We start from the raw sequence: 25,000 nt of genomic DNA on the forward strand, positions 1-25,000 counted from the left end.
GGGTGCTGAAAAGTTCTTGGCTTTGGGGAAAAGAAAATACAAGAGGATCAGTTAATTATGATTTTATTCAACATATTTGCTGCACAGATTTACACACTTATTGCAGTAGTCCTGCAGTTTATGTAACCCCTGTAAAAGAAGGTTGGTCCTCTAACCAAGCCTTTCGCGATACCCTTAAAGCCAGGAACTTTTCAGCACTCCATGCAGTGGTGTGCAGAGATGTGTAATACAGTTCAGTATATTGCTGTAAGTTGCAGTTTTGTGCAGCATTGTGTCATATAATGCAATATGTTGCTGCAGCATACACTGCACGTCATAACTGAAAAGTACTGTGACATAAAGTACCCTATAGTGATGGTGTGTCATGCAGTGGTGTGCAGCGATGTGTAATACAGTGCAGTGTATTGCTGTAAGATGCAGTTGTGTGCAGTGTTATTTTATGTAGAGATGTACCCTGTAATAGCGCTGTGCCATGCAATACTGTGAAGTGCATCGATGTGCTGCACTGTTGTGTGCAACGTTGTGCATCGATGTGTTGTACCATTGTGTCAAAAGTTGTGCATCCCGTATTAGTGTACCAGGCAGTTTGAAGTTGTGCAGTACGACGCCATGTCGTAATGCATTTTAATGAACCTGCATCGTATGTTGTAATTAGAAACGATAGAATAGGACAGAAAGAGAGAGTGAGTAGGAGATAGAGAGAGTGGGAGCTAGAGAGAGAGAGGAGCTAGAGAGAGTAGCAGGTTGAGAGCGGGAGATGGTGAAAGACTCAACAAACAGAAAACACACACACACATACACTCACTCTCTAGCGCCCTTCTCTCTCTCTCTCTCTCTCTTTCTCTCTCTTTCTCTCTCTCTCTCTCTCTCTCACGCAAAAAACTTTCGCTTTGACACACTATACACATATATATATATATATATATATATACATACACATAAACAAATTGACATAGGTAGAGAATGAAAACTCGATAGAAACAACATAAGGTGAGTGGAAATCTTTAATAGCCACTAATAGATGAAAATATGGACACAACACCTCCCTCCTTCTCTTAATACGCGCGCACGCGCACACACGCACGCGCACACACGCACGCGCACACACGCACCATCACTGTCCCCTCACTAGCAATTTGTAATAGTGTAGACGGGGTCCAGTACTACATTTTCATTTTCATTTTGGATCCATTTGTATATATATACGCACACACTCACACACACACATATATGTACACATATTTATGAGTGTGTGCATATATATATATATATTATGTATGCATGTGTGAATGTATATATGTATGTATGTATGTATGTACACATCTATCTATCTATCTATCTATCTATCTATCTATCTATCTATCTATCTATCTATATGTATGTATCTATCAATCTCTCTCTCTCTCTATATATATATTGTAGAAAAAATATACATACATATATATATATATTATGTATACATATATATTTATGTGTGTGCGCGTATATATATATATGTATGAATGTACGTATGTATGCATGTATACACACACACACACACACACACACACACACACACACACACACACACATATATATATATATATATATATATATATATATATACGTACATATATCTATAAAAGTGTATATATGTGTGTATACATGCGTTTGTTACACCCACCCACTCACATAGAAATGTATATATGCATGTATGCATATTTGTTATGTATGTATCTATCACTCATTCCGTGTGTGTGAGTGTGTGTGCAAATATATATGCATATATATATATATATATATATATATATATATATATATATATATATATATATATATATATATATATATATATATAACCGTACTCCAACGTGACTAGGCCCTCGACCGTGCCTATGTTCTCCTAATCTCTCTGTACTATTCGCCATAGACAGGATTTCTCTCTCTCTCTCTCTCTCTCTCTCTCTCTTTCTCGCACTTACTTCCCGTCCACAACCGCTCCTATCGTTATCGCAGCATCTCTCCGTCCTCAGCAAAGACAGAAACTTTAGTAATTTCTTTATTAAAATCTCTACAGTGGGCAACCTCCGCAACCAGGCACTTTTAAAGGTACTCGTTGGAAATGCAACACTTGTCCCAAGATAAACAACTGTACAACTATCACTGGGCCTAAGTCACAATAATACCACATCACACAGAACTTTTGTTGCATTCCTACCAACCTAATATAATATTCTGAGGTGTTCTTCACATTGGTGAGACAGGGCCGTCGCCTTGCCGATAACTTTCGCTAAAACATTCATAGTGTTCCACTACGTATGCCAGGCCAACCCGTTACTGCCTACTTTAACGCAAAGTGCCTCTCCATGTGTCTATCAATCAATGTCTACCATGTCTGCACAACATAGGTCTACATGCTCAAGGAAACGGAAGGAACAAAGTATCATATTTAAATTCGGAACCGAGGGGCTTAAATGAATGTTTTTTTTCTTCAACTCTTTCACGCTGTCCTAGTATCAGAGTAATCCATGCTTTATCCATTCACAATCCCCTGATCTAAATTTTCCTCTCCATCTGTTATCGTCAGCTTCTTATCATTTATTTTTTGTTTCTCTTCCATTCACTTTCTGTTATCCAGTGCTTTTTTCCTACTTCCCATCCGCGTACACACTTCCATGTTGTTTTCTGTTCCCCATCAGTTTCAGCCAGTCGATAGGATTAAAAGTTCTTCCGTTTTCCCTTTCCTTCTTCCTATAAGCTCAAACTTGAAGAAAGACTTTATCTGAAACGTCAGAAACTCTCCCCAGCAATATTCCTCTATTCTTTGTCACTTTACGAAATAATACAAGTCTTGCTGATGCGGACCACAATTAATCTATTTGGAGTCTATTTTATCTGACATACATACTTACATGCATGCAGGCATACATACATACATACACACAAACATAAAGAATAATATATACATGTAGGGGTGACTGTGTGGGTAAGAAGTTTGCTTTCCAACCACATGGTTCTAGGTTCAGTGGCATCTTGGGCAAGCGTCTTCAACTATAGCTCCGGGACAGCCAAATCATTGTGAGTGGATTTAGTAGACGGAAACTAAAAGAAGCCCGTCGTATGCACACACACATACACATATGTATGTATGTATGTATGTATGTATGTATGTATGTATGTATGTATGTATGTATGTGTCATTTATGTTTGTCCCACACCATCACTTGATAGCTGGTGTTGGTTTGTTTACATCCCTGCAATTTAGTGGCTCACCCCAAAAGACTCATAGAATAAGTATCAGACTTAAAAAAAATACTGTGATCGATTTATTCGACTAAACCCATCAAGGAGGTGCCTCAGAATAGCCGTAGTCTAATGACTGAAACAAGTAAAATATACATACATACATACATACATACATACATACATACATACATACATACACACACGCAAGCATACAAGTGGAAAGTGATATTTGTATTCATAATTATAAAAATCGCTTGAGTGGAACAACTAGGTTTTTAACAGTTGTTTATTCCAGGTGTTGTGTTGCTGCTTATCAAGATAATATTTCATTTTTATCCGGCTAAAATATTCACCCTTGATCATATAGGTTCACGTGACCATTAGACAGACAGATTTTGTTTTGTAGTTGGCAGATATATTTACTTCTAGGTGACAACGATCTCTTACTTGCTTGCTTTTGTGCATGTATACTTGAATATATATATATATATATATATATATATATATATATATATATATATATATATATATATATATATATATATATATATATATATGGGAGAATATACAAATAATAACAACAGACGAGGACAGGTGGTGTAAATAACAAAAGTATATATTAGTATGACGCTCGGGAATACGAGAAGTCTTTGACGTTTCGAGCTACGCTCTTCAACAGAAAGAATACGGAGACAAGGAGAAAAACACGGAGAAAAAAAATTGAATAGTGTTCAGTCGGATCGGCCAGGCTGTCTGGTGCTGAGTCGGCTCCGCTGGCCACACCATTCGCTCCACTCCCCTCGTGTTCTCACCATTTTGCTCCAAAATTTTCCTTAAATTATCTTCCCACCTGATTGGAAGTCTTCTGGGTGGTCTCTGCCGCTCACGCGGGTACCACTCGACAACTGCACGGGTCCGCTGATCTTCTGTGAACCTTGCGACACGAACAACCCTTCGTAGCTTTGCGTGATGGTATTCTGCGACGACGTCCTTCACTCCATTGGGACGATGACTTAGCTGACCGAAACATCGAAGTTACTGTCAACAACGTTCTTGTTGAAGAATATTAAATTTGTTCTCTACAAAAGTATAGGGTAAGGATCTTTTCTGTTTGCCTTTCACTTTTCATCTCCTTCAGTTTTGTTCCATTTGATTTCAAATTTGGTGTACTGATGTAGTTTTTTTAATGCTAATTATGGAGATGAAATTCATTTTTGCCATAAATTAATAAATAAACAGTTAATAACTTTTATTAAAAGGTTGCAAATTTTGAGTAATTTTTGCCAATCTGTAAGCTGCTTGCTTAGCGCGGGGTTTACTATTTCGAATGATGGTACCCACACGTAATAACCGGAAAGCACGCGGGCTTCTGTAAAGCGAGGTAATAAACGACGCTGTGACACTCAGCGATCTATAATTGACTCGTGTCTCTGCGAGTTTATGTGGCACAGGAGATACGAAAATTGCAATTTATTGGACTAAAATCGTAGAATGTATCACAAACTTCCGTTTTTGAACTTTTGCTTTTCGTGTTGTATTCATGAACTGAACAACAGTTTTCGATTTTCATATGTATGAATTTTCATTCCCTTGTATCACGTTTCAGTTTTATGTATCATGCGATTCTCTTCAAAATGCTTAGACGTTCTGAGTATGCTAATCTTAAATTACAATTATGTTGCCTTTCTTTTTCTTTATAACAAATTTAAGCAGTACTTGTATCCTAAATTCGGTCTGTTAGGGAATTTTTTCTAAAGGCATAATTCTACATAGAATAGATGCTTTGGAATTCTTATACTTTGCATACGAACTTCCAAGACCTGCTCACCTCAGGTTACAACGTCGCACGAGAACTTCTATGTTTACAACATTCGTTAACTCCAAGACCTCATCTTCACTCATGTTTATTTGTAAGATATATGCAAAATTTATTGGATATTTTTACTGAAAACGCTCTGAGTGTTTAATATATTTTGAATATGTCCTTGTTTTACAGCCATGCAACAAAAGAGACAATATTGCATGTTTCGAAAATAACTATTTTTGTGTCATTTTTTAAAATACACCGCTGCTACATGCCGCACAATTATTTGAGGGAAAATTCACGATATTTTATGATGTACTTGACTGATAAGTGTTTGATCTGATTGTGTGTCGAAACTAAAGCAATAATATCGTGAAAGATACATATTAAGCATTGAAAAAAAACAAGCAAAAAAAAAAAAAGCACAGAAACTGTTAAATTTTCTTTCTTTTTTTTTTTAATATAAAAATGTTCGTTGCACTGTCACTAACGCAGTTCTACGTCCCAGATAATGCGTCGACAATTTTGTCACTAAATATTAAATAATTGATTGAAGTTAACAGTCTATGTTTTATTATAAATTTTTTTTTATGGTTAATAAGTATCTTCCACGTCTTGGTTAATAAGTTTTACCATATATTGCTATTTTTTGGATCCATACGAAAATTTCCAAGGCAGAGCTGATGCTGAAAAACAGTTTCATTAAAATTTATTGTGAAGCCCAACGTGTTAAGTTTCAATGGAATTTTGTCTGTAAAACTTTGAGTGGGGGGCAACCTTATAGTTGTCAGTCTACGAGAGATCTTAGAGTTACAAAATATTAAAAAAATTGAGGTCGAATAACTTACCAATTGTGTGATCGCATATATAAATAACTGCATAGCAGTGTTTGAAAGCAATTGAAAAAAAAAAAACCTATTGGGAAATATACGGTAAATAGAGTAGGAATGACTGCATCACTTTGTTTTACACCACCACTGATTGAAAAGATGTATTTGTAAATATATTAGGACAATCAACATTTCTGAGAATTTCGTGTAATACATAAAGAATCAGTAAATGTAAAGTATTAGTGAAGTCAATGAAGTAATGCTAGGGGGTCAAGTCTCTCTACTCAATACATTTCTCAAGCAATCGACTAGCTGATTTTCTCTGTCTCTTTATATTATAGTGGTTAAATCTGTGTCGATTTTACCATATTAAAATAAGTTTAGACCAGACCCATATCAGATAAAATACGCTATATGAATACAAAAGGGGTTTCTTCACCTATGGAAGTAGCAAGAAATATTTGTTCTATCTATGGAAATGAAAATTTAAGTATCTGGAAATACCAACGATGGTTTGGCCAATATCGCTCGGGAAATTTTTCTCTCGTAGATTTCTCTTGATCTGGACGATTAAGAAGAAAATCCAAAGCAAGATTATATCATTGGCCTCTTGACCAACGTGAAAACCTGATCAAAAATCAGTAAGCAGATATTTTCCCTGTAACATTTAGGACAGAAACGCCACAGGTGATAATCCTCGTTCTCCGTTGCACAACACCATCAGTGACATAAGCCCCCAGCCACATACCGATCTAGAGAAAGTATATCATTTACCCATCGATTATATATCATGATTAAGGCGGTGAGCTGGCAGAAACGTTAGCACGCCGAGTGAAATGCTTAGCGGCATTTCGTCCGCCGTTACGTTCTGAGTTCAAATTCCGCCGAGGTCGACTTTGCTTTTCATCCTTTCGGGGTCGATAAATAAAGTATCAGTTACACACTGGGGTTGATGTAATCGACTTAATCCCTTTGTCTGTCCTTGTTTGTCCCCTCTATGTTTAGCCCCTTGTGGGCAATAAAGAAATATATATATATTATGATGAAGATCCACCATCCTGTTTCCCTTTCCCTTTTGATTTGAGCTCTTCTGCATGAATACCATCAATATCAGAAGCTTTTCCATTTTTAAGTTGACGCAAAACATCTCTCTCTCTCTCTCTCTCTCTCTCTCTGTTATATGTGTGTCTGTGTGTATTTATGCCTGTGGGTGAGTTTGTGTGTTGATGTGCGTGCATGCGTCTATATATTTCTTTTATTCTTTTACTTGTGCCTATATAAAGTTGGATATAAAATCCATTTAATCTTAAACTGAAACATTACTCAATACCTTTTTAGTAAAGAACACGTTTACTAAGCTATTAATAGTCAATAGTGACTTTGAAGTTTCAGTTTGTTCACTTCCGTCAAGACTGTCTCTCAAACACACAAACACGTATCTACGTATAACCATTGTTGAGGGATCACGTGGAGAATTAGATCTTAAAAGATCACTTATGTGAAAAGAAATCCGTGTGAGGTACCTTTTGCATGCATAAGCGTGTATATGTGTGTATATATACATGTGTATGTGTTGGCTTGTTCGTGTACCAGTGTAATTAAACTAGTTGCTTAGCAACAATCCCTAAGTAATCATGGTGTGCACATATATGTCTATATGCAAGCCTAATTAACCTAATTGCTTAGCAACACTTTTAAAGTAATCACCATCAGAACATGGTTGTGTGTGCGCCGCCATCATCGCCCACTCAGCTAACACCATTGTCTTGTTGCCGATATTAACCATCAAAGAAACATATACATACATACACACTACATGCATGAACGTATTTATTTATGCATGCATGCATGTATGTATGCTTGTTTGTATGTATTTATGTATGTATGTATGTATGTAAGTATGTATGTGTGTGTGTATGCATATATTTATGCATGTATTTATGTATGTATGTATGTTTGTAAGTATGTTTCTTTGTATGTATTTATGTGTGTCTGTAAGTATATTTGTTTGTATCAAGTATATTTGTTTGTATCAAGTATATTTATGTAATTATGCTGTTTGATTTCAGTTTAAATTGCATGACAAAAAGAAATAAAAAAAAACAAAAAAAGAAAATCATTATTTAGTAAACCATGCGTATTCGTATTCATGCAAAAAGGAAACTGTGAGGAGGAAGTGTCCGAGATTCATTTAGTTGGATCGTATAATTTGATAAGTCACAGAGTACGTATAGGAAAAAAAAAAAAAGAAAGGAAAGTTTGTTCATAAATTATTCAACTAACTAAATAATTTGTGAATACTATAGAAAAAAAAGAAAGTAAACAGGAGAGTTTGTTTATAAATTATTTTGTTAACAAAATAATTTGTGAACAAACTCTCCTATAATATTTTGTTTTGCTCTCTCTCTCTCTCCTTGTGTCTGTGTCTGTCTGTCTGTCTGTCTGTCTCTCTCTCTCTCCATGTGTATGTAACCACGTGTGTATTGCTGAGGAATTTATCTGTAAATATAATGTGTCCGAATAATTGTCACATATTATATTTACACACACACACACACACACACACACACACACACACACACACATATATATATATATATATATATATATATATATATATATACAAGAATAAGGGCAGAGAATATATATATATATATATATATATATATATATATATATATATATATATATATATATATATTAGCAGAGATACCCGGTCTTGCACGGGATTAAAATGACATAGTTTTTTTGTATTGTTTTACTTGTTTTAGTCATGTGACTGCGGGTATGCTGGAGCATCGCCTTTGGTCGAACAAACCGACCACAGGATTTATTGTTTGTAAGCATAGTACTTATTCTATTAGTGTCTTTTGCCGAACCGCTGAGTTATGGGAACGTAACCACAGCAACATCGGTTGTCAAGCAATGGTGAGGGTACAAACACACACAGAGTCTAGCTAAAGCTAAGGTAGTTTTTTCGGGCTATCCATGTAATGTTAGGAAAGACATTTACGTGATCTTGGAGTATTGTAGTGCTTATGTGCGTAACACACGAGGAAATGACAGAATCGTCTCAGCTGGAACGCTTTTGATCAGAATTCTCCTCGCTCAGGGTTAAACAGAAATTAGACAGTCGGAAAGTGATGGTGGTGTCGATACTAGTGTCATCAGGGATCTTAATATTAGTGTTCTTGATGAAGGTCGTTGGCTTTGTTGTTGTTTAGCCCTAGGTTAACCACGGATGAGCAAATCTATGATCAGAAGCATTCCAACGGTGACCTTCTCGTCATTTAAAGAATATGCAAGACTGCAATATTCAATATATCCTTTCGCTGTTTAAAACGGTAGAGCATGAATTGAGGGAGATTTAGGCTGTTATTTCTTAATGATTGAATATGTCTCTGATCAAAAGCTTTCCAAATGTGACCTTGTCATCCTAAAGACTGCAATATCCGGTTTATCGTTTCGATATTTAAGACAGTAGGATGTGATTCGAGGGAGATCTTGGGTGCTATTTCTAACAAATTTAGCGATCACATAGACGCTCCCTCGATGGCGTGTCACATATAGTGACATAGAAGATGTGATGTTGGTGTCAATGACAATGCCGTTGTTTAGCTATGGGTCAGTCCTCATTAAGGAACTCTATGATTAATCGGGCATTCCTGCCATGACCATCCCATCTGTTCAGCCAGAAGCAGTGGACTTCCAGAATTACATCACCCAATGTATAACCACCATCTTTTCTTCTTCTTCTTAAAATGGCAGAGTGAAATTTGGCTGCTACTAGAAATTCGAGAGACCACGTAGAATCTTAATACTGCGTGGCTTATAGTTGTGATGATGGTATTCATGCTGGTAGAGCTGTTGGTGTTGATGGTTGTTAGTAATGGTATTAGCAGTGGCGGTAATGGTGGTGGTCGTAATTGTAATGGTAATGGTGGGGAAGGAGGGAGGGCGGTATTACCATTATCTTTGTGTTGATTACATTGTTGCTCGCTCGCTAACATAGCTTTGCTTGTAAGAAAACGACAGCTAAATGAACAAAACAAGAGCAAAAACAAATACTACTTGTAATAATAATAATAATAATAATAATAATAATAATAATAAATATATCGTATATAATGAAGTAACTGACAAAAGGAAACACGTTCACATGCATAGCTTTACACCCATATATATATATATATACATCTCACTAACTCACACACACACGAAATATGACAAAATGAATACAGAAAATAAAAGCAACTGAGACAAAAGTAGAGAAATTCCGCCGACGAAATGAAAACACATCAAGAAAATTAGTTACGTCGGCCATGATTGATGATAGTGACCTCTCGTGGTGTCTGTTTGCTGCAATTAGTGTTGAAGGATTGTCTGCCCCTGACCCGCAGCCGACATTCCCCTGTCAGCAGAAACTCTACAATAGCTGTCTACCAAAATAATTCGAAACCAATTACTAAGATTATATTTGCATAAAGTTTGGTTGTGGTGGAGGTGATAATGGTGGTGGCGGTGGTGGTGGTGGTGGTAATAGCGGTAGTAGTGGTGGTGGTGTTGGTGGTGATGATAGTGGTGGTGATTTTGGTGGTGGTGGCGGTGATGGTGAGGTTGGTAGTGATGGAGGTGTTGGTGTTGGTAGCGATAGTGGTGGTGGTGATGGTGGTGGTAGTGTTGGGGGGAAATTCCGGTGGTTGCGGCGATGATGATGGAGATTGTGGTGGTGCTTATTGTAGAAGTGGTGGTAATTATGGTGTTTGTGGCAATAATAGTGGTGGTGGTGGCAGTGGTAGTGGTGGTGGTGGTGGTGGCAGTGGTAGTGGTGGTAGTGGTGGTGGCAGTGGTAGTGGTGGTGGTGGTGGTGGTTGATGATGGTGGTGTTAATGGTTTTGGTAAGAATAGTGGCGATTGTGGAGGTAGTGATAGTAGTGGTGGCAATGGTGGTTGTGGTAGTGGTGGTGGTGGTGGCAATGGTGGTGGTGGTGATAGTAGTTGGTGATGGTAACATTGGTGGATTTGTGTGAATAGTGGCGATTGTGATGGTGGTGGTAATGGTGGTTGCGGTGATAGTAGCAGTGGTTGGTGATGATGGAGGTAGAGCGTAGCGAAAGTAGTAGTGGTGGTGGTAGAAGTGGTTGTGTGTAATAGTAGTGATATTAATTATAGCAATAACAGTTCTGGCGGTGGTTGTAGTGGTAGTGATTGTGAGTGTAACTGTGGTGTTGTGGAGATGGTATTGGTAATGGTGGTATTGTAATGATTTTAGGGGGTTGTTAAGGGTGATGGTATATGTGATAGTGGCTGTGATTGTGGCTTTGGCCACAGTAGAGATGGGTAGGTTGTAGTGATTCTAGTATTGGAGATTATAGTGATGGTAGTTGTAGCGACGCGGTGATTGTGGTAGTAGCAGTGATGATTGTGATTGCGGTGGTTTGGGCGATAGTAGAGGTGAAGTTGTAGAAATGTTAGTAGTAGTAGTAGTAGTAGTAGTAGTAGTAGTAGTAATAAAAGTAGTAGTGATAATAGTAGTAATAGTAGTAGTAATAGAAGTAGTAGTGGTGGTGGTGGTGGTATTGTACCAGTAGTTGTAGTGTTGGTGCTGGGTGTTGTTGAGGCAGTGGTTGTTGTACTTGTAGTTGTGCCAGGGGTGTCATTGCTAGTAGTTGTTGCGGAGGTAGTATTAGTGGTAGTTATGTAGGTGATAGTTACGGTGGTAGTTCAAGTAGTGGTTATGGTATGCATGCCTGTAGTGGCGGTAGTGTTTGACTGTTCTTAATGGTTACCATGGTGATGGTTGTTGAGTTTTGTTTTTAGTGGCATTAGTGGACGTGATTATAGTGGTTATGACTGAGGTAGTGAATGCTGGTGTGGTTAAGATTGTAGCAGTTATTGTTATAGTGGTGGTGGTGGTAGTGGTAGCTGTAGTGGTGATGGCAGTAATGGGTGTAGTGGTGTTTACATTGGTTATAATGTGGTAGCTGTAATTAAATTAAATGGCTATAGTGTTGTGGCGGTAGTGTTGTAGTAGCAGTGGTATAGGTTGTAGTGGTGATGGAAGTAGTAGTGACTGTAGCAGTTATAGTCACGGCTACAGTGGTTGGTATAGTGGTGAGAGTAATTGGGCGGGGGGATGATAGTGGTTGTGGTCGTAATAATTGTGAAAGCGATGACATGCTATTTATAACATTTGTTGCTAGGAAACAAGGAAATAATGGGAATGAACAATCTCTGACAACCTGTTATGGATTTCTCGTATAACCGTTGCCAATATGTTACGCGACATTAGTGTTTGTAATAAAAAATACTTTAGAAGATGATTATTTTAATGTCCGCATTTCGACATTTGCTCACATTTTATGTTCAGCACATCAAGAGATTGCATTAGGAAAATGAATATTTTCGGCAAGGCAGAGTAGGTATTTTTGTGAACCGCTGATGTACAAGAAATTTATGTATTATCAACAACGGACTAAAATATAAATCTGTTGTCGATTTCTTTCACATTCAAGCTTGAGAAATATTTTAACGAATAGGAGTTTATTTCTGGATCAAAAGGTTGGCTGAATGTAACTGTTCTAGAACTTATTTTCCATACGACTAATGTATTTTTTTTTTTGTTATTATAAATCGCATGCGTTCAACTGGTACTTATTTTATCGACTCCGAAAGGATGAAGGGCAAAGTCAACTTTGGCGGAATTTGAACTCAGAATGTAGCGATGGGCAAAACACCGCTAAACATCTCGTCCAGCGCGCTAACGATTCTTTTCTACTCTAGGCACAAGGCCCGAAATTTTGGTGGAGGAGGCCAGTCGATTGGATCGACTCCAGTACGCAACCGGTGCTTAATTTATCTACCCCGAAAGGAAGAAAGGCAAAGTCGACCTCGGCGGAATTTGAACTCAGAACGTAAAGATAGACAAAATACCGCTAAACTTTTCTGTCAGCGCGCCGCCTTTATGATTATGATAATAATAAAGCGTGGCTGTGTGGTTAGAAGCTTGCTTCCCAACCACATGGTTCCGGGTATAGTCTCACTGCTTGACGTCTTGGGTAAGTGTCGTCTTTTGTAGCCTCGGGCTAACCAAAGCCTTGTGAGTTGATTTGGCAGACGGAAACTGAAAGAAGACCGTCGTATATATGTATGTGTGTGTGTGTCTTTGCATCTGTGTTTGTCCCCCATCACTGTTTGACAACTGGTATTGGTGTGTTTACGTCCTCATAACTTAGCGATTCGGCAAAAGAAACTGATAGAATAGGCTTAAAAAACAAATCCTGGAATCGATTTGTTCGACTAAATCTCTCCAACGTGGTACCCCAGCATGGCCGCAGTCTAATGACTGAAACAAGTCAAAAGATGATAATGATGATGATGTTGATGATGATAGTGATGATGATGATGATAATGATAATAATAATAATAATAATAATAATAATAATAATAATAATAATAATATCAACAACAATAATAATAATTCCAAATTCTGTTTGCTTTCTAGGTAACTAAATTATATAACCAAGTTTCTGAACGAAGAAATAAGAGAAAAAACAAGAAAACAAGAATGAAATTAAATGAATTCTGTCTACATTAGTCATAGGGGCTTCACACATACATAAAAACATTGAATATTGTTATCCTCATGGCTGAAAAAACCCATATCAATGAGGACATCTCTCAAGAAGAAGACATATTAAATGGACCATTTCCGGGGATAGTTCAGATTTCAGATCTTCCCGAATGGTTAGACGACCTTGAACATAAAGTAGACTGCGTCCTTGAAGCCTTGGCGGAGGGAAACGAGATCGGGATACCGTACAGTCTTCCAGTGATCGATGATAGTATCCTTGAGATGGTCTTTAGTGCAGAATTCCAACGTGACTTGGACGAGTTTCTATCAGACGGCGAAGACGTAGACTTGCAAGCGGAAACTGCATATTTAAGTCGGTGTAGCGGTGTAGTCCAATGACATGTACTTATATATATATTCATTTCTAAAAGGCGATGTGTTTTAATTACATCTGTGTATACGACGGTTGTGTATACGAAAGTAATTTAAGCGCGGGCGTAGCAAGTTTGTATTTACTGACAAAGGTCGCTCATATTGTACATATTTGTAGAGTAACTCTTCTTGTTCTTCATTGTAAGCAAACAATATGTTCCAATCTGAAATAACGTGTGGTCATTGAGTTCTTGAAGGAGCTGTAGAAGCATTCCGATATACACAAAATGTTGGAGCTTATTTGCAGAAATGACACCAGTGGCAAGAATAACGTGCAGAGATGAAAGAAGTTTAAAGAAAGCGAAAGCAATTTTGAAAACAAACTACGCAGTAGGAAACCATCAACAGCGACCCCTGGTACGAATCACCAGTGAATGGATGAAATGATTCACACGAACAGACAAGTCGCAATCCGCAACGTTGCTGAACGACTGGACAGTGCTTACAATGCGTTACAGAAGGTGGTGCCGGACTTCGGATATCGAAGTGCGTACCTCGATAGTTGGTATCCAATTTGAAGGAGAAAAGGGTAGGAGTCTGCTCTGATTTACAGGGAGAATTCTGATTTGACGACAGGAAACTGAAGACCCAGTTCATGGAATGGTGTCACACATCTCCAAGGCCTAATAAATTCAAGAGCCAGCGATCAGTACAGAAAATAATGATGACCGTTTTGGAGGAGGATAACAAGAGAGCGGTTCATTGAGACACACAAAAGCTTAGAGAAACCATCAGAAGGAAAAGACCAAACAAGAATTTCACAATGTCCCACATTAACTATGATAGTGCGTGACCCAACAAATCTTTGACTACAAATCAAGGAATCAGAAAATAAACCTGGTCCGTACAACGTGGAATTGGCGCCCTCTGACTTTTATCTGTTCGATCCATGAAGGACAGTCTTCAGAGGCATCGATTTTATAACACAGACGGGGATGTAAACGGCTGTAAAGAAGTGAATACAATAGTGCATACCCGAATTCTAGAAAGAGGATTTGAGGCAAACGCATCACTTGAGATGGAAACTATGTTGAGTTATACTTTTGTATAGAAGAAGAGTTACTCTAACAACATTTGCAATTTAAACGTCCAATGTCAGTTAATAAAATAAGATGTGCCCACTTTTACATTTACTTTCGTATTTTCCTGTCTAACTTTGTTTTATGGGGTGTCGTGTAGTGTGTAACAATTGCTTCTTGTTTTAAATGAATGGTGAGCCCTAGAAAGGCTTTGTTTGTGACAGTCGATTTTAGAATAAAATATATATATTATATTGATCATGCATAGCTTACACACACACACACACACACAAACAACTGATATAAAGTCATGCCCACTTTTGGAATGGTTTCAGTATAACCCTCGTATATATAAATATATGTAATTTAATGACGTCTCTCTATTTCTCTCAATGTAACTATTATCCAATGACGTCTGTGTATCAATAAATTTATTGATATTGATATCAATAAATCCGTCTATTTGATTAAGTTACATTCCTAATAACAACAATATCTTTAAATACAATTTCATGGTTTCCGGTAGGGTAATCGGTTGCTGTAGAGATCGCTTAAAGACATTTGAATCTATTGTCCAATCGATCCCTCTTTTCTTGCTCAGAGTGAAATCATATAACATGACAGTTATTTACGATTGTCTCATGTGTCTAATGTATTTAATTAGTTTACAAATACAGTGACGGCTAAAGTCTATAGATTTACTTCATAGCAAAGTTTAGCATTTATATTTAAAACGTTTAGCATGTGATCAGATCATCTCTGTATATCTATGCATTTGCATCATTATAGCAATGTGTATAATGATATCTTCCCCCTCCCCAGTTATGTATGTATGTACGCACATCCAGACGTATATGCATGCAAGGCTGTGTGACAAGAAGTTTGTTTCCTAACCACATGCGTGGTTCCGAGTTCAATCCCACAGCGAGGCATGTTGGGTAAGTGTCTTCTACTATAGCCTCGGGCCGACCAAAGCCTTGTGAGTGGATTTGGTAGACGGAAACTGAAAGAAGCCCGTCGTATATATGTATATATATATATGTGTATGTGTGTTTGATAACCGATACTGGTGTGTTTACGTTCCCGTAACTTAGCGGTACGGCAAAGAGACCGATAGAATAAGTACTTGGCTTACAAAGAATAAGTCCTGGGGTCGATTTGCTCGACTAAAGGCGGTGCTCTAGCATGGCCGCAGTCAAATGACTGAAACAAGCAAAAGAGTACTGTCGATGTCTGTTATAACTTTTAATTCTTCACCTTAAATTTAAATTTCTTTCTAAATAATATATAAATAGGTTCCTTGTTCTAAACAATATATAAATAGGTTTCTAAACAATATATAAATATGTTCCTTGTTTTGTAATTGTGTGTTATGCCTACGTATGTTTTTATTAGGTTGATGTAAATCATGAATATAACTGATTATCTAAATGTTTGTCTATTTTTATACCAAGTTATACATTGTCTAACGTCTCGGGCTCGACCTGAGCACTTCCAAGCAATCGAGTAAAAAACTTTTCCGAAAGAAAAAAAAAAAGCAGTATATATGTGTGTGTGTGTGCGTGCGCGCGCGCGTATACATACACATATTAATTACCGAGACACCATGTAATCAACGCAACTTTCGAAACTATATGCTTTTTTATTTTTTATAATTATCTACACTCGGGGTCCTTGCAACAAAATAGTAAACTATGCGTAATGTATGCGTGCTCGCTCATCTGTACACGAATGTATAAAATGAGCAATCTCTCGCCAGGGGAGATAACAGCAAATGTTTGTTCATGAGTTATTCCTCTTGTTTTACTCCTAGCAACATCTTTTATTTCCGATACAACTCTCTCTCAACTGTTAGGGAAACATTGTAACGGAGGTTATGCCTTTATTTTTTACTTTTTTTAAAGTATATTAAAAGGCTGTAGTTGGTGTATAATGTTCTTATCGTGCACCATTACTGCAAGGTGAGCGTGACCATAAAATGTAGGCAACTTGGACAGGAAAAAATCTCAGCTCAAACACTTTTAAAATGTTAAAATCGTCGACGTCGTCACCACAACCACCACCACCACCACCACCAATTACTACTAACGTCCATGTTCCATACTGGCATGGTTTGTATGGTTGAACAGGAAAAAGCGACCTTTGATCTGATCAGGTGGTGATCAGTAGAGCAGTCGGCACCTCTCGTGGCTCTTGTAACCAAAACATTATTCTAATCTCTCCTCAAAGTAATCACGTAGTCTAACAAGTGCCAATGCTTGGAGCGAGGGTGCATGCAAGTGGTCTTTGTACTTGAAGACAGTGTTTGTAATAACTAGGCTGAATTTAGTGCAGAAGGCTAGAAAAAGCTCACTGTTTGAATTGCACTTGCTTACTTCATGTTTGCCTATCACACGAGGCCATCTGTCAGCATCTTTTCCTACTCTTGCATCAAGATAATTGTTGCAATTATCAGCTTGTCTTTGCAGGAAACTTTGCACGGCCCCTCCCTTTGCTTAGAATAGAATTCCTCTTTCATTTCTTGAAGGTTACTCATTGTGGGCATGCAAACACTGACAATTGTGGCATAGACCTTTTTGTGGGGCAGTTGTCTCCTTGTTATGATGTCCAAAATCACCCTCCTCGCTAAGCAATTCTGATGTGAAGAATGGGTCTTCTTGAATATAATAAGGCACCAGATATCTTGGTATTTTGTCAACTCCTTTGTACTCAGTGCCTTGAGACTGGACTTCAATACTTTATCCCATGTCTTCCGAAGTCTCCCTTTTCCACAAGTTCCATCCATTATAAGTGTTCAAATGGTATTTATTTTATCAACCCCAAAAGGATGAAATGCAAAGTTAACTTCAGTGGAATTTGAACTGAGAATGTAAGGCCAAAAGAAATGCAGTTTGTCTGGCATGCAAACAATGTTGCCAGTTCACTGCCTCACAATAAAATAAAATAATAAAAATATATTGAAGACTTGTACAAAACTATGAATATTTCTGTATATAGCTTGCTTTTATTTCATTTCACACAACAATTTTTCAAAAATTATAAAATGAGTATTTTTAGAAATTTGTTATAATTTTTTTTTACACATAAATCCTTCCCCCCAATTTCTGCTACACATGATGTTAAATTCATAAAACGAGAAAAAGAAAAGTTTTGATATTTTACAATTTTTTTCAAAATTAATTTTCTGAGATTCTTTTCCAAAATTAAAATACAAAATGTCCTAGGTAAAACAGAAAAGAAAAGAAAATGGAAAAAAAAAATAGTTATAAGAATGTGAGTCCCCTTCTGTTAAAGAAATTAATCTTTCCAAACCGAACATCAAAAGTGGCTTAAAAAATTTTTCTTTCTTTTTTTTTTATTTCAGTTTTAATTTTTATCAGTTATATTTTTCTTTTCTCATGGCTAATCATGAGAATACCACAGGAGTTACCACAAATGTTTCACATCATTCTTAAATCTGCTTAACTTCCAAAGTGTTAATGATTCTGTCAACTTGCCATCCTAATAATGATAAAAATAACGGTTTCAAATTTTGGCACAAAGCCAGCAATTTCGGGGAAGTGGGTAAACTGATTACATTAATCTCAGTATTCAACTGGTACTTTATTTTATCAATCCCGAAAGGATAAAAGGCAAAGTCAATCTTGGCAGAATTTGAACTCAGAATGTAAAGACAGACGAAAGACCAGTGAACATTTTGCCTGGTGTGCTAACAATTCTGCTAGCTTGCTGCCTTAAATGGGGATTAATATTGGCATCAAATTTTGACACAAGGCCAGCAATTTCAGGGAAGGGGCCAAGTTGATTAGATCAACTTCAGTACTCAACTGGTACTGATTTTATCAACCTCGAAAGGATGAAAAAAGGAAAAAACCTTTGTGGAATTAATACTAACAACCAAAATAACAAGGCAATAGATGCATTAGTGTTGTAGGTAGTGGCTTTTGGTGCTGTTGTTGTAGTAGTAGTAGTAGTAAAGCAGTAGGTCAGCCCTGACTGAGAAGATATGACCAAAAGAATTCCTGTCATGATCATTGTATCCTTATTTCAGACAATGTGTGGAGATTTGATTGCTATTTCTAGCTGTTGGAACAATCACAAAGAGGTTTCCTCATCATATTGGTGGTGGTGTTCATGTTGTTAGTGACAACGATATTGTCGGTAGTGGAGGTGTTGGTGGTGAGGATGGGTGCTGCTATTCCTGACAATTGAGCTGGTGGTGTTGTTGGAGTGGCTGGCATTAGTGTTGTTGATGGTGTCAGTCTGGTGGTATTAGTGGGCAGGGGTAGTTTTGCTATTCCTGATGGTGCAGTTGCTGTTTCTGACACTATTGGTAATGGTGTATTTAGTTGGATTCCATTGTTAGCAGGAACTTATAGACAGATGAAAAATCCTTTTCAGAAAAGCCATTGTTACACATAATTCTGTACAAATGCAAGGCCATTCCACCAAGTGGTGTTGGGGATTTAGTTTCGCTAGCGGCATTCTGTGCCAGACCAAGATCCTGGAGACATACACAAAAAAGAAAAAAGTCAACAACAAAAATAACTGGGTATACATAGCACCAGATATGGTGTGTAAAAAACGGATGTTAAATGATGATGACAGAAATATGTCTTGTTAGCATGATGAAGTTAATTGAATTTTTTTTTCTTTTAGGCACAGGAGTGGCTCTGCATTTAAGGAGCTTGCTTCTCAATGATGTCGTTTTGGGTTCAGTCCCTCAGCGTAGCACCTTGGACAAGAACCTGCTACAATAAACTCAGGTTCACTAAAGCCTTCGGATCCTATTTGGTAGATGGAAACTGAAAGAAGCATATCATATATATCTCTATATTTTCTATCTTTTCCTAGTTTCAGTCATTGGACTGCAACTATGCTAGGAGCACTGCCCTGAAGGGGTTACATCAAATGAATTGACTGTTTTTCTTTTAAGCCTAGTACTTATTCTATTGGTCTCTCTTGCCACACCGCTAAGTTATATGGATGTAAACAAACCAACACTGGTTTTTAAATGGTGGTGAGGGACTAACACAAACACAAAGATGCAAATGCATGGCACCTTGGGCAAATGTCTTCTACAATAGCCTTGGGCTGACCAAAGCCTTGTGAATGGATTTGGTAGATGGAAACTGAAAGAAGTCCATTATATATATGTATGTGTGTGTGTGTGTGTGTGTTTGTATGTCTGTGTTTGTACCCTCACCATTGCTTGACAACCAGTGATGGTGTGTTTACATCCTTGTAACTTAGTGGTTTAGTGCAAAAGAGAAAAAGACCAATGATATAAATACCAAACTAAAAAAAAAAAATAAGTACTGGGCTCAGTTTGTATGACTAAAATTTTTCAAGGTGGTGCCCCAGCATGGTCACAGTCAAATGACTAAAATGAGCAAAAGTTAAAAAAAAAAAGGTGTGCTTGTGTGTATTAGGTGGGTGAATGTGTGTGATGAGCTCACAGCTTCCTTCAACAAAATTCCACTGATAAGGTATTGGTCAACCAGAGGGTATTGGAGAAGATACTCGCCCAAGGTCATGCACAGTGGAACTGAACCCAGAATCAGATGGTTGCAATAGGAATCATTTTTTAACAATACAGATATGTCAGCATTTATAAAACAAACAAACAGAAAGACCTTAATTTTAATTCATAGGAACTGATAAGAATGTGACAAACCTTAACCATTAATGCTGCTCCGAACCCGCCATTATAGTTATTGCTGGAGGGGACACCTTCTTTAACCCCTGGTACAGGGTTGTACATCTCGCTTGACCAACAGCGGCCAGAACTCACGTTCAAGATGCTAGCCAGCATTTTTGCATCCAATCCAAGTCTAGTTTGAGAGAAAGAGAAACACAAAGATATTAATTAGATATAAACAAGAGAGAGAGAGAGAGAGAGAGAGAGAGAGAGAGAGAGAGAGAGAGAGAGAGAGAGAGAGAGAGAGAGAAAGAGAGAAAGAGAGAAAGAGATCAATACACTGGCATATCTCAATTTATATCAGTCATTGGTTCCAGGACATGCAACTTAACTCATGTAACATGGAAAACCATCTATGAAGCTCTGTTAACTTATATCTGTTTTAATAAATGGTTTCTACATAGTTTCATATGTATTTTATTTGATTTTCCATTTCAAAATTAGCTTTCAAGCAGTTATTAAATTTTCTTGCTTATAAATATTTTGATGAGACTGATGTAAAGTCAAATAATCAACTGAAAAACCTGTTCCTAATTAGTGCTAATTTGTGTTAACTGTCATTAACAAGAAAGAAAGTTGATCAATGAAATCCCAGCCATGAACAACCTGTCGTTTTTGGGATACTAAAATATATTACTCAATGTGTCCTTCAGTTTTTAAGAGAACAAGGTGTGATTTGAGGTATATTTTGGGGCCATTCTTATCTGGTTGAGTGACTATCCAGAGTACCACCTCTTCAAATGGTGTTGATACTATAGGTGTGATGGTGATAGTGGAATAACAGTGTGTGGTTGTGTTGGTGGTATGGTAGGAGTTGTTTTTTGGGGGGGGGTAGTGGTGATGTGGTGATAGTATATGGTTTGTGGTGGTGTGATGGTGTTGGTGGTAGTGTATGCTAGTAGCGTTGCCAGCAGCGTATAGTGATGGTTGTAGTGTTGGTGGTAGTAGCATGGTTGTGTTGGTGGCAGTGATGGTGGTAAGGTGCAACAAAATCAATAAGGGCTGTTTTAATTTCTTGCAGTGAAGGTGAGAGTAATGGTAGGGATATAGTAGAGGATTAGTATAGGCTGCAGTAGTGGTGGTGTAGGTAGTAGTAGTGGTGGTGGTAGTGGTAGTGTGTTGTAAGTGGTAGTGGTGGTGGTGGTGATGGTATAGGTGGTGGTTGTAGTAGTGGTGCTGGCATAAGTGGTGTTTGTGGTGGTGTAGGTTGTAGTGGTAGTGTTAATGTGACACTTCATCTGAAATGGAGCAGATGGAGTTGACTGTGCGGTGGGGAAATTGATGCTGGTCAGAGGAGGAGGCAGAGGAAGAAGAGATGATGTGTGAGTGAGGGTGTATAGGCTTGCAAGTTCTTGAGATTGTGTGTGTGCTTGTATGCACGAGAGCTTGTGTATATGAATCTATGTAGGGGGAAGAGTGTGTATATGTGTGCAAATTATTCTGTATGTGTGTGTGTTTGCATGTGTACATGAGTATAGGTGTGCATATGAATGCATGTGTGTGTGTGTGTGAATATATTTATGAGAATGTGTTTGTATGAAAGTCATCTAGCATGTGTGTACTTATGCACAGCAGTCAATCTGTGCATGTGTGTGTGTGTGTGCATCTGTTCCTGTCTGTGAGCTTGTTAGTGCAGCCGGGAGCGATGGTATCAATGATATTGACTGGACAATTAATACCAGGCTGTTAGTGATGTGTTGTGAAGGGAGGGTGGGAGAGACATAGAGAGAGAAAGAGAGATAGATAAGCAAATGTAACAGAAATACAGACACTGCATATGCATACACATACACATTCACACAGAGGTACTGCACATACACACTGTATACACGCACATACACACTGTATACACACACACACACACACACCCACACCCAGATACTGCACATATACTCTGTATACAGACACACAAATGTACACACACACAGATATGGCACATATGTATATACTACACATATACTCTCCGTACACACACACACACACACGCGCCTACATGAAATAACATTAAGAGGTAGCAATAAATAGATAAATAAATAAATAAACCAAAACAAGAGAAAATAATTGAAGCTGGCAAAGGGTCATCAACCTACTTGATCCCTAAATTCATGGCCTCCGATGTTCCAATCATGGAAATAGCCAACAGCATATTGTTACAGATTTTGGCAGCCTGAAACATAAAAAAAAAAAAAAAAAAAAAAAATCAGTAAGAACAAGACTCTTGATGGGACAGGAGATAAAAACAACATCAACAACAACAACAACTGCAATAGAAGAAACAACAACACCACCACCACCACACACAGAATAAGGAAACTGCTACATGGTTGCTGGATGAGTTCGAAATCATCATCATCATCGTTTAACGTCCGCTTTCCATGCTAGCATGGGTTGGACGATTTGACTGAGGACTGGTGAAACCAGATGGCTAGTACTTGACTGGTGTCAATGTAATCTTTATTGTATCAACCCTGGGTGAATAGAAGGTAAAGTCAACCATAGTGGGATTTGAACTCAAAATACTGCAAGAAATGTAGTTAAGCATTTTGTCCAACATGCTAATGATTGTGCCAGCTTTCCACTCTAATAATAATGATGAGAAAGAGAGAGAGAGAGATATTCTTGATACATAATTAGAAAAAAAGAAGGAAAGAAAGAAAGAAACCAACCTGTCCAGTGCCATTTGGACCACAATGGATAACATTCTTTCCCATGAGGTCAAGTATTTTTTTGGACTCAGCAAAACCGCTTTCAGTTCCACCAACCATAAATGTTAGGAGACCGTCTCTGGCAGCAAGAATACCTGTTGAAAAGACAATGGAATTAGCACAGAGATTACTATTTATTTCTTTTGCATTGTGCCTGGAAATGGAGAGGGCAATCCGCAAACTGGAAGCATAGTCTGAATGCTTGAAATGAAGTGGACTCCACTAAAAGTATGCAAAATACTTGGTGGCGATGTTAAACAAAATGATGGGTTAAGTCCACCACCAGAGTAGGCCATGTTGGTATTCAAATGGATAGTCGTGATGGGTATTATATTGGGCTCTGTATGTTTGTACCCCAGCATCACTTTGCAACTCCAGGTATGGATTTTGCTATGAAGTCACAATGGGGACACTGATGATTTTGATTTTACTTGGAACTGGACAAACATGTCTGTTGATTTCAGGGTGTAATTCTTTTAGTGTTCTCTTTTTTTCAGCTGAAGTTGTTTGGATACATCATGATACATTTTAATAATAGTAATAATAATAATAATAATAATAATAATAATAGCCATTATTATTATTATTATAATAATTAAATAGACTACATTACAATGTTACCTCCAGAGACTGGGGAGTCGACCATCACTCCACCCAATTGTTCCGCTTTTTCAGCCATCTCCTGAGACACAGCTGGGTCGATGGTGCTGCTGTCCATTAACAAAGTTCCTTTTTGAAATTTACTGTGAAAAAAAAAAAAGAAAAAGAAAGTGACATGACTGAATAGAGACATGAAACATATTACACACAGACACACATACAAAGTGATGAAGTACTGAAGAATGACCTCAAGATGCTGAATCTTTCAGGTGAGATGACAAAGGAGCGAGATACCTGGCACCTTGCCATACTCAAGAAGACAAGTACTCTGCAGCAGAAGTGTTAAGACCAATTCTTCTGTGGGTGAAAGCACTTGAGGTGGTGCCAAGTAAAAGTGCCTGTGTGGTGCTGCTTATAAACGCCCATGTGGGAGCTACATAAAGCACCAGTGTGGGGCCATGTACAGCATCAGTGCGGTGCCATGTAAAAACACCCAGCACACTCTGTAAAGTGGTTGGTGTTAGGAAGGACTTCCAGCCATAGAAACCAATCCAAATTGGACTGGAATCTGGTGCAGCTCCCCAGCTTACCAGCACCGCTCTGAGTGCTTTACACCACCAGAAGGATTGGTCTTAACACTTCTGCTGTGGAGTACAGGTCTTCTTCAGTATGACACGGTGCCATGTATTACAGACCTCTGTCATCTCTCTTAAAAGGTTCAGCTCTGGTCAAACTGCCAACCCATGCTAGCATGGACAATGAACGTTAAATGATGATAATGATATACACACATGCACACATGTATATATACACATATATGTATACACACACACACACATATATACACACATATATGTATACACAAACACACACACATATATACACACATATATGTATACACAAACACACACACACACATAGGTATATAGGTTTGAGTATGTGCGTGTGTGTATGTTTGTGCTTTTGTGTACCCTTGTTTAAACATCATGTGATGGTTGAAAATGAACATCACTGTCATACAAGCGGGGTTGTTGGTTTCCTGTCTTCCATGGGAAACAGGTGAGGGTTGGTGATATGAAGGGCAATTTGGCCATAGAAAACCTGTCTCAAC

At 37.8% G+C, this 25,000-nt stretch overlaps 2 protein-coding genes across 6 annotated transcripts in view; one reads left to right on the forward strand and one right to left on the reverse strand.

The window, feature by feature from the left end:
- The first annotated feature begins 869 nt into the window (after window positions 1-869).
- Window positions 870-19,666, forward strand: LOC128249662 (uncharacterized). Of its 4 annotated transcripts, XM_089364446.1 has the most exons (3): window positions 945-990; window positions 12,643-12,917; window positions 13,364-16,308. In XM_089364446.1, exon 3 carries the CDS (start codon window positions 13,505-13,507, stop codon window positions 13,829-13,831), a length of 327 nt encoding a protein of 108 aa, XP_089220572.1. In that variant the 5' UTR covers window positions 945-990; window positions 12,643-12,917; window positions 13,364-13,504; the 3' UTR covers window positions 13,832-16,308. The 4 variants fall into 4 exon arrangements, with proteins under 4 accessions (XP_089220570.1, XP_089220572.1, XP_089220571.1 ...); XM_089364444.1 differs by lacking the exon at window positions 12,643-12,917 and having other exon boundaries at window positions 870-990; window positions 13,364-17,865; XM_089364445.1 differs by lacking the exons at window positions 945-990; window positions 12,643-12,917 and adding an exon at window positions 3,981-4,319 and having other exon boundaries at window positions 13,364-17,865.
- Window positions 17,868-25,000, reverse strand: part of LOC106878483 (3-hydroxyisobutyrate dehydrogenase, mitochondrial) — a 17,692-nt gene continuing 10,559 nt past the window's right edge. For both annotated transcript variants that reach the window (XM_014927702.3, XM_089364443.1), the window contains 5 exons: window positions 23,911-24,032; window positions 23,251-23,384; window positions 22,675-22,751; window positions 20,561-20,717; window positions 17,868-19,387 (listed from right to left, as the gene is read on the reverse strand). In XM_014927702.3, coding sequence (XP_014783188.1) covers window positions 19,229-19,387; window positions 20,561-20,717; window positions 22,675-22,751; window positions 23,251-23,384; window positions 23,911-24,032 — 649 coding nt within the window. In that variant the 3' untranslated portion in view covers window positions 17,868-19,228. The remainder of the gene's footprint in view (window positions 19,388-20,560; window positions 20,718-22,674; window positions 22,752-23,250; window positions 23,385-23,910; window positions 24,033-25,000) is intronic.

This window comes from Octopus bimaculoides, chromosome 16 (assembly GCF_046866305.1).
Source record: "Octopus bimaculoides isolate indiv1 chromosome 16, ASM4686630v1, whole genome shotgun sequence".
NCBI classification, from domain to species: domain Eukaryota; kingdom Metazoa; phylum Mollusca; class Cephalopoda; order Octopoda; family Octopodidae; genus Octopus; species Octopus bimaculoides.